At 48.7% G+C, this 11145-nt stretch overlaps 1 protein-coding gene across 1 annotated transcript in view; it reads right to left on the bottom strand.

Moving 5' to 3' along the window:
* LOC140399244 (hemicentin-1-like) overlaps positions 1 to 11145 on the bottom strand; it is a 492970-nt gene that overhangs the window by 210313 nt on the left and 271512 nt on the right. The window contains 2 exon segments of the mRNA XM_072488667.1: positions 837 to 950; positions 4776 to 4943. Coding sequence (XP_072344768.1) covers positions 837 to 950; positions 4776 to 4943 — 282 coding nt within the window.

Raw genomic sequence — 11145 nt, 5'->3', positions numbered from 1 at the left:
AGAGAAACCACCAACTCTGTTAAGGGGGAAACAGTTACGCAGCGACAAACCCTCTTGAGGAGGGACGAGGCAGACCCATTTGGGTGAGGAAGAAGAGGGTAGAGAAAGAGAGGGGTGGGGAATCCTCTTGGTAGAAAATCGACTTACACGGACACTAGTCGAATATTGGGCTCAAGTGTGATGTTCTTGGTTGAAGAGCCGACTGAGACTTAGGCCGGAAGTCTCCAGAATTCTCTTGTCCTGCCGGCAGCGCACCCCAGCCTGCGGGTTTCCTGGTGGCATGGAGTGGCTTCAATAGGAAATCCCGTCAACAGTGGCGGGAACTACTGAGGCAGGTCCGTGCGTCAACAGAGCCGTGGTTTGCATTATGTTTAACGTGCAATTTGTGTCTTGACTTCTTTTCTTGTTTGTACTGTACAATGTCATTTTTTCTATCTGCCTAAAATACCTCAATAAAATTGTTTGTTAAAAAAAAAAACAGTGGCGGGAACAGAGAATGCCGCTGCCAGCGAACGGCGCAACGCCTCCCGCTGTTGAGAGACACGCGGCCAGGGGGCTGGAGAATCTAACCCTTACTGTCTAAGCTCAGACATGAAGAGCAGCCACTTTGGGAATCAGAGGATGACTCGGTCCAACAGGGCCTATTCCAGAACAGTCGGGAACTGAGGGGAGATTATCAGAAGGGAAAATAATGATTGCTGGGCATCATCGTACTGGAGTGGAGTAGATGCCGCACAACTTTACTGGTGTCAGAATTCACGAGCAATATGGAGAGGCCTCTGGCCAACAGAGATGGCGTTTTACGTAAAATCTTCCAACAGTTTTGTCCTACTTACTCAGCACATCCAGATGAAAATCCTTCACGGCTTCCCCCACAGCGTTGCTTGCGACACAAGTATAACGGTCGGCGTCTCCTGGGAGGATATGGGTCAGTTTGAGGATGCGTCCACCTCGGGGCGAATCAGAGAACGAGAAACAATTAAACCAGTAAATAAACCCCGTATAAAAGCGCCTTCTGTAAAAGGATCATTTAGATCCGAAACATTAACTCAGTTTCACAGAGGGCAGCACGGTGGCACAGCGGTTAGCATTGCTGCCTACGACGCTGAGGACCCGGGTTCGAATCCCGGCCCTGGGTCACTGACCGTGAGGATTTTGCACATTCTCCCCAAGTCTGCGTGGGTTTCACCCCCACAACCCAAAAGATGTGCAGGTTAGGTGGATTGGCCACGCTAAAATTGCCCCTTAATTGGAAAAAATAATTGGGTGCTTTAAATTTAAAAAAAACAACTCCGCTTCATAGAATCACAGAATTTACAGTGCAGAAGGAGAACATTTGGCACATCGAGTCCGCAACGGCCCTTTGGAAAGAGCACCCTCCACCTTATCCCCGCAACCCAGAAACCCCACCTGACCTTGTTTTGGACACTAAGGGCAATTTAGCACGGCCAAGCCACCTAACCTTCACATCTTTGGACTGTGGGAGGAAACCGGAGCGCCCGGAGGAAACCCACGCAGACACAGGGAGAACGTGCAGACTCCGCACAGACAGTGACCCAATCCGGGAATCGAACCTGGGACCCTGGCGCTGTGAAGCAACCGCGCTAACCACTGCGCTACCGTGCTGCTCGATGCTGCCATACCTGCTGAGTTTATCAAAAAATTTTCCATTCTCATTTTAAAATAATCCGTTGGCAGTGATTGGTACAGACATTAACGAGTAGCAACAGTTAACGGAAGATGCGAGAGAGACAAACGCGTTGCAAAACGTTACCGCAGTAACACCTGAACTGGGATGTTGGGAAGATTGTTTGAAGGGTGGGCAAGCCCCTTTCAGGAATCTCCTCATTGGCCGAACATTAATAATAATCTTTATTGTCACAAATAGGCTTACATTAACACCGCAATGAAGTTACTGTGCAAAGTCCCTAGTCGGCACATTCCGGCACCTGTTCGGGTACACTGAGGGAGAATTCAGAATGTCCAATTCACCTAACATCACGTCTTTCGGGACTTGTGGGAGGAAACCGGAGCACCCGGAGGAAACCCACGCAGACACGGGGAGACCGTGCAGACCCCGCACAGACAGTGACCCAAGCGGGAATCGAACTTGGGACCCTGGCGCTGTGAAGCAACAGTGCTAACCACTGTGCTAACAGGTGACACAAGGTTAAGCTGCCTGCAGCTTCTGTCAGTTTAGCTGTTGGGAAATGTCCAGGAGCAGGTTGGTCGCAGATTTCACTGTGACATTCGCCTCAGCTCCACCCCGGGCCTGTGCAGGACGCACGTGCTCCCCTTGCCCAGCAGCTGCCGCTCCAGCCGTGGGAGACCCCTGGCGTGAGGGAGCGTTTCCCGGCCTTGTGGCGCTCCCGCACTGCAGCCGCTCCTCCATGTGCCCCGTGTAAAATAAATCTTTATTCCAATGGACAGGCAGGTTGAGGGGAAAGAGGCAGCTCAGTCAGGGGCGCAGTTAGGTTAAAGCAAACACAAAGCCTCACCAAGACACCAGAACGCAGACTCACTGCTAGCTCTGTGCCATCAGCTTGAGTGGGAAATATATCGTTGGCAGCTCCAGCCCCTAATCGATAAGCATCTGGGTCCCGCGGGGAATTACATGCGTGTTGACATCGGGGGAGGGGGTTGAATTTTCTAGTGGACACCAAGACCATACATGGGTTCCCACCCCAATGAGAGTTCGGGGAGATGGCCAATTAACAATCCCAATGGGAGAAGATGGAAGGAAACGGACGGATAAAAACATCATACGATTGCAGATTCATCCCAGCGTGTCAAAGTGGTTCCAGCTAATTGCAGGGTGATGCTGGACCCACTCCGGAGCTGAAATCAACATGCACCAAACCCTTCACTTTCCCAGCCCTGGCCCCTTGTCATTGTGAGCAACATTGTCAGACATCAAAAGGATGATTTATTTCTCCCTCCAAGAATAGAAGCAGAAAAACATGTACCAAATGAAAGGTTTAGCAAGTGTGTGAGTGGCAGATTAATGCTGAGGTCAATGCCACCAGGTGTTAGCTACAAGCTCTCCAAAAACTGACACAACACATCATTAATGTTACGTGGCAAGAGGCGCCCTTCTCATCAATTTTCATTCGTGGCAAGAATTCTGTGTCTCTGTGTGAATGTCTGCTTGCATATGTATGTGTGTGCCGATGTTTACACCTGTGTTTGCAAATGCATGTTACAGAGTCATTAGGAAACACAAGGACCATTGAGTCCATGCCAGCTCTCTGTACGAGAAATTCCGTCAGTCCCATTTCCCCACTCTACCCCCGTACTCCTGCAAGATTATCTCCCCCCCCCCCACTTCCTGCCCCCAGTGCCCACACAATCATTCAGCATCTCCATTTCCACCAACCTTATTCGACAGCAAGTTCCAAGTCATTATAACTCGCTGCGTAAACACGTTCTTCCTCACATCCTCCCTGTACCTCTGACCAAAATCTGTGTCCCCACGCCTTGCACCATCAGCTAATGCAAACAGTTTTCCTTGACTACCTTATCCAAACCTGTCATAATCTTCCACACTTTTATTAAGTTTTCCCTCAACCTCACAATAATAATCTTTATTAGTGTCAAAAGTAGGCTTACATCAACACTGCAATGAAGTTACCCTAGTCGCCACACCCCGGCGCCTGTTCGGGTACACTGAGGGAGAATTCAGAATGTCCAATTCACCTAATAAGCACGTCTTTCGGGACTTGTGGGAGGAAATCGGAGCACCCGGAGGAAAGCCACGCAGACACGGGGAGAATGTGCAAACTCCGCACAGACAGTGACCCAAGCGGGAATCGAACCCAGGTCCCTGATGCTGTGAAGCAACGGTGCTAACCACTGTGCGGCCGTGCCGCCCCCATGCTGGAAAACTACCTCAGCATTACCAAGCAAACCGCATCGCTGGAATCCCTCATCCCTGGAACCTTTCTGGTAAATCCCCTCTGCAATCTCGCTCTCTCAAGGACCTTCACAACCTTCTTTAAAATATGGCGAATGTGTAACATGTGTTGTGTGTGTATTTACCATAATTAAAATTTACAGTGCCAGGCAGCGTCTCGGACATTGGGGCTCTGGGTGCGGCCCACGAGACATTTTGTTGACTGTTGCCCACACGCAGGGTTGCCGTTGTTTTCCGTCCGTGTAATTTTTTCCGACCGGTGTGACTGAAATGGTTCGCACGTGAGGCGAGGGCGAGTGAGGTGAGGTATGTGCTGATCGCTCACCACATTGACTGTGAGAGCCGTGTGCAAGGTGTTCAGCCTTTCGAAATTGATGGTAGTTCTATTGATATATAAATGAGTAAGCATTTTCAAACGTTGGTGTGAAATACTGGGTGTATATTAAATGTATTTAACCTTATTCATGGAGTTATAGTTAGTGAACAAGCCTGATTTCAGTCTTGCGGCCCACTGAGATGAAGGAGGACCACTCCTGCGGCCTGTTCGCTAGCCTAGGTTTCCCATGACTCTGCTAGGAACAGTTGTCACCATTCAAGGCTCATTCTCAATACTAAGGGCTGTATTTTCTAGCGCACCCTTGCCGCAGTCTTCGGAACTCACCTTGTGAAGATTTGAAGTCTAAACCAGTGATTTACACCCACAATGTTGGTGCTTGGTGTCAGCACCATCGCACGGCCCCATCGCCCTTTCTCGGGTTCAAGTATTTAGTCAATCAAACAGGAAGTCCAAATGGATTGGCTGTCATGGAGGGGTGTGGTCCCTTTAAATAAGAAAAGAAAAAGGGGTCGATTCTCCCCTTACCTGACAGCACTTGCACCTTGCTGCTGGAGACGATGGGTGACCCATTCCTGAACCAGGTAAAGACGGGTGGTGGGACTCCGGAAGCTTCGCAAATCAGTGTGACCGAGTGGCTCAGGAGGGTGCTGATATTTTCTGGAGCCCCCGTCTCCCCAATGATAGCTGGAGGGACTGAGCACAAAAACACACACATACACAGAGAGTTCAGCTGACAGAGACACAGCAGGCAGCAAAAGCATCTAAACTGACCGGCCCCCTCTCCCGATTTAACTAACCGTATAATCCTCCCATTAGCATCTAAATACCAACAATGTAAACCTCAGCTTTATAAATTCCCATCGTTTTAAGAACTCTCGCATTTACCACCCTCTTGATGTTCAGCTCAGGAACACAAACACTTTGGAAAGTTGAGAAACCCGATTCTCTGGATTCTGACTTTTAACGCGCAGCCCCCGTGGAAATTGGCAGATAAAAGAATCGCCCCCAGGACAGAGGCATAGCTGCAAAATAAGCCTGACATCTCCAGCCGTCACGAATCCCGGGACGATGTAGAGGATGGTGCTCCGAGCTCATTCGAAACCACCCCCCTTGAACCGACTTTGCAGAACCCTGTGACATAGCGAGCAAGAGCTGCCAGTCATTACATGCCCCCCTCCACAGCAAAACCCTGCAACAGCGACGGTTATTAAAGCATGTCCTCAGTGACAGAGGTTCGCCTGATTACTACAACCAGATAATGCCCCGCCAAGACGATCGAGGGCCGAGCGGTGAAACAGTGACTATTCTATATATAATAATCTTTATTGTCACAAGCAGGTTTACATTAACACTGCAATGAAGTTACTGTGAAAAGCCCCTAGTCACCACACTCCAGCGCCTGTTCGGGCACACTGAGGGAGAATTCAGAATGTCCAATTCACCTAACCAGGGACTTGTGGGAGGAAACCGGGACACCCGGAGGAAACCCACGCAGACACGGGGAGGACGTGCAGATTCCACACAGACAGTGATCCAAGGTGAGAATTGAACCCGGGACCCTGGCGCTGTGAAACAATAGTGCTAACCACTGTGCTACTGTGTCACCCATCTAACAGCCAGCATAAGTCCTTCTACAGATTTTAAATTCAAAATCCCTGTTTCCATGAAAACCTGGGACTGTGCAAGTGGCACAGTGACCTGGGCTGTCCAAGTATCAGATAGTTTAACCAAATTAGCCACTCAAGGATGAAGTGACTACACCAGGGTCCTTCAATGGAATAATGGGATCACTCCTCTAATCAATAACCTAGAGGTGGGGGTGGAATGGCTACTCACCCGCCTGTGGTGGATAGCATGTTAAGATAATTAAACGGCCGATTGTCAGAGGCTGAGTGGAATTTCCTTGTTGGCCTGCAGGACCCTGGTGACTCGGGCAGTGCAGCAGCTGCCTGGAGGCAGCCTCCCAGCAGCAGGGCCGGAGGGCCAGGCAGGCTTTTGAGGCCTTCCTTCCCAACGAGGGCACTGCCGTGGCCGCGCACAGGCCGGCCTGTGGAGGGGGCTCCCCCGGCACCTCGGGGACCCGACAGCTGCGGCCACCTTTTATTTGAGAGTTTTCGAAGTTGCTGAGAAGGCAGCGGCCGTCCTTAATCGGATCACGGCCTCCGGCCAATTCGGGAGCAATCCATGCCGGGTGACTGCTCCTGGCAAGGTGCAGGTTTGGGAGCCCCATTTAATGGTAATGTCAGGGTCCTGACCCAAAACAGAAGGTCTTGCCCACGGTGTCAAGTGTTGTGACAATATTAACCCTAGATGTGAATCTCCTAAAATTACACTGTAATGCTGCCATTCATATCCATTTAATCCCAATCACCTGCTCTGTCAATGGCAAATCAGAGGCTGCAGCAGGAACGAGAGATGACATTTATTCTAATCAGATTAACCAACCCGAGCACCCGTCTGGTCTTAAGGAGACACTCATTTTACACCTTCAACAAGTGAGCCTACAGATTAATGCCTTGCCTTCATGTAATTCCTCGCTGCAGCGACACTGCCTCTATTAGATCGCAAGACCAAGGCGGCATAACTGACATCCCATAAGCCAAAGTTGTAATATTCATAGATAAATCACTGGATGCTACGAGTCGGGAGGTTCAACTAAAACGGTTCTAATGATAATTGTCCCCCCTGCCCTCCCCCCAAACCCCGACCTCTCCACCCCCAAACCAAGCTTGCTGCTCACGATCAATTAGGTTTTGTGCCGCTGAACACCATTCCCCTCCCCGCCCCCACTGGAGGTCTATGTACGTGGCTATAGGTTTGGGAAAAGAAGTGGCCTGGGTGTGATGCCTAGCCATGGCCGAATAGCCCGGAATGGCTGCTCCCAGGGTGAAGGGCAGAAAACTGTGTGGGTCGGGGTGGGGGGAGGGGGAAAGGGCGGGAGTACCCACGCAATGTAAATCCTCGGCACTTCCCATTGTGGCTGGCAGACAAAAGTAAAATCAGACCAAATAAAAAGACCTGAAGAGAAAAAGAGGACCTCTGACCCCCAAACAATAAAGGGTTGGGCAAAGTGACGAGACAGAATACTCCATGAATACATTAATGGGACACCATTCTCATGGAGCACGCTCAGTTGTGCAATAGAAGGTTTTCCTTTAGAACCCTAACAGTCAGACATATGTCCTTCCAAGACACATAAAGTAAGTACCATCGTTTGGAAATGATTGTCAGTAATGTTATCAGACAAGCACCAAGTCTGTCAGTCAAATTAAATTCTTCCTCAACCTTACTGGAGGGATCTACCCAATTAAAAAAGTTCACTGCTTTTTAAAACAAAAATTAAAACAGAATGAAGAAGAATTGAAGATCAATGCATTCAATTCATCTTTAATTTCCAGGTTCACCTTGAAAGAAATGGGGAGAAAGTAGGCCCGGGTTGCACACAGGGCCCACTGCTTGCTTAGTGCCCATTCCCCAGCCCTCCTGTCTCAGCAATGGCAATTGGAACTGACCCTGTTGGTCTCTGTGTCTAACAAAGACTTACCACTGTGAATTACCGTATATACACCTGTAAAGACTCACCACTGTGAATACCATACATACTCGTGTAAAGACTCACCACTGTGGGTACCGTATATACTTGTGTAAAGACTCACCACTGTGAATACTGTATATACTTGTGTAAAGACTCCACCATGAATACTGTATATACTCGTGTAAATACTCACTACTGTGGGTACCATATATACCTGTGTAAAAACTCACCACAGGCCGCCCGCAGAGCCAGATCCCACCGGTAAGAACCTTGTGTAATTTACACCGGCGGGACTGGCCGCAAACGGCCCATCGCGGAGCGGAGAATTGCCGAGGGGGCCGCTGCCAACGGCCCCCCGACCGGGGCGGCACGATTCCCACCCCCGCCAAAAAAATGGCGCTGGAGAATCCGTCAGCCGGCAGAGGGGCGGGTTTCACGCCGCACCCGGGCGATTCTCCGGCCCGGCGGGGGGTCAGAGAATCCCACCCCTGGTCTGAAAATGTTGACTTTTACACTTTTACATGAGTATATACGGTAATCTCATCCTCACTCTCAATTCATTGAGGGCACTTACTCAAAAAATATCCACCACTTAGAGAAGGAATGAACTGTTTGAATGTTGATTCCTGAATAGTTATTTTAAGGACCTCATTGATCCTGAACTCACTCAATATTGTCTCATGCACATATACACCCATTCACGCACACAGCAATACAAGCACAAGCACACATTCATTGTACACACAAACCCATTGCCCATCCCTAAATGTGCCCTTGCAATTAAGAATCAACCACATTGATGTGGATGGAGTCACATGTCGGCCAGGTAGTGTAAATGATGACAGATTGCCTTCCCCTAAAGGGGATTAAGTGAATTTAAGAAAAAATAAATTTAGAGTACCCAATTAATTTTTTCCAATTAAGGTGCAAATTAGCGTGGCCAATCCACCTACACATCTTTGGGTTGCAGGGGCGAAACCCACGCAAACACGGGGAGAATGTACAAACTCCACACGGACAGTGACCCAGAGCCGGGATCGAACCTGGGACCTCGGCGCCGTGAGGCAGCAGGGCTAACCCACTGCGCCATCGTGCTGCCCTGGGGATTAAGTCAATTAGATGTTTTTTTAAGACAATGGTTTCATAGTCATCATTCAATGTTTACTGAACTCAAATAACCTACTGGGCTTATTCTCCTTGGAGGAGAGAAGATTAAGAGGCGACCTTATTGAGGTGTTCAAATTTCCAAACAATTTTGACAGGGTAAAGAAGGATATTCCGTTTCCACTAGTTGGTATGTCGGTGACTAGGGGGCGGGTCAGGATTTCAAGATGGTCAGCAAGAGAGCGAGGAGTGAGATGAAGAGAAACGTCTTTACTCAGAGAGTTGGTGGGCTTTGGAATGCGCTGCCTGGGAGAGTGGTGGAGGTGGATTCCACAGGAGGTTTCAAAAGAGAGCTGGATATATATTTGAAAGTGATGCATTTAGAGGTCTACGGAGATAGGGCTGGGAAATGGGATTAACTCGGTTGCACTTCTGGGAGCCGATGCAGACATGATGGGCCGAATGGCCTCCTTCTTTGCTGTAAATAACAAACAAACAAACCATCTGCCATGGTTCAATCCCAGGTCCCCAGAGCATTGCCTTGAGTCTCTGGGTTACTAGTGCAATGGTGATACCGCTACACCACTGCTATTGCCACACACACACACACCTATACACACTCATGGACACTCACACCAACTCATTCTCTTGCACGTGCACATACGTTACACAATGTCATGCATGCACACACCAATGCACACACTCTTGATGCAGGCTTGCACCAACACATGCTCCAGCAAGGTCACTGAACCGTGATCTGGGGTCTCTGGCTAATTGCTCCCTTTCCTGGCTCAGTAACACTCTGCGTGTACCTACTTGCAACCCAGCTGTAGCCAGGCAGCTAGGCACTGTCCAGATTCTATCTCTGGAATCCCCTAGCCTGCATGCATCAGTTCCAAGCAGAGAGATCAGCAAAGCCCAGCTTTTCAATTCAAACAAAAATCAACCTTCGCATAGAAACATAAATATTTTCAAAACTGGGTGACCATAGACTCTAATTACCTATCACAAGACTGTGGAAATCGGTGGAGAATTGATGATATTTTAAATTAAAAGTTGCCTGAAGATTTTAAGAACAAAAAACAAATCATGGCTTATTTGATGACCCTATTTTGTGAAACCCTTCCCTGGACTAAGCAATGGAGAAAGTGGACAGAATCGTTTAGATGTCAAAAAGTGTCTGAAAATACACCGGAGGCTTCACACTCAATGTTTAACTCAAACAAATTTTATTTACCGTTTAAATAATATACACAAAAGGGCCTTTTAAAAAAAGTTAAATAACTGAAGGTAACAATTCGGGGAAAAAAATTACACGATGTAACCGATCAACAAGAGACAATGGATTAATCAGGAATAAGTCACGGGTTGGATGCCTGGAACCCTCTGCTCACATTGGGGATTGTGCTGGGACTTTCAGGAAGTCAGTGGCCTGAAGTTTCTATCTGATTGCAGGTTTAGTTCAGTGACGTTCCCTCAGTTATTGCTGCTAAGGATTGGGGAACCTTTAATCTTGTTTTTGTGATAAACTCAGGGCGGCACATGGCACAGTGGTTAGCACTGCTGCCTCACGACGCTGAGGGCCCGGGTTCGATCGCGGCCCCGGGTCACTGTCCGTGTGGAGTGTGCGCATTCTCCCCGCGTCTGCGTGGGTCGCACCCCCACAAACCCAAAGGTGTGCAGGGTAGGTGGATTGGTCACGCTAAATTGCCCCTTAATTGGAAAAATATAATTGGGCTCTCTAAATTTATTATTTTTAAAAAATTGTGATAAACTCATTTTCAGCCACCTTAATCAGATTTACTGAACTATCACTCAACTATTTCACAGCACTTTTATAAAAGAGTTTGAAAATGCTGCCTGATTATACTGTTTCATGGCATTTGGTGACTTGCAAATTGGTTTGAATGGATACATTGAGGGTGGGGGGGAGGGGGGGGGGGAGGAGGAGGAGGAGGAGGAAGGAGGTGGGAGGATGGGGAGGGGAAGCACTTTTTTTTTAGCACAAGCACAATTTTGGGCATAATTGCCCAGGAATGGCTGATGGCACCCAAAGCGGAAACTCTGCCCCAGGACAGCCTCAGGGGGAGAAGATGGTGCAAGTGGTACGAATAAGGCACAGGTGGGTGAGCCAGGCAGGAAGCGACGCACAATCTTGGCTATAAACATCTTGATGTTGCTACGCAAATAGTGACCTAACAGTTTAAAGAATCTCACATGAAAGCGTAACTGGAAGCATGGCAGGACGGCAACAGC

The sequence above is a fragment of the Scyliorhinus torazame genome, chromosome 22, assembly GCF_047496885.1.
Source record: "Scyliorhinus torazame isolate Kashiwa2021f chromosome 22, sScyTor2.1, whole genome shotgun sequence".
Classification (NCBI taxonomy): domain Eukaryota; kingdom Metazoa; phylum Chordata; class Chondrichthyes; order Carcharhiniformes; family Scyliorhinidae; genus Scyliorhinus; species Scyliorhinus torazame.
This window is presented reverse-complemented; position numbering and strand designations above follow the sequence as displayed.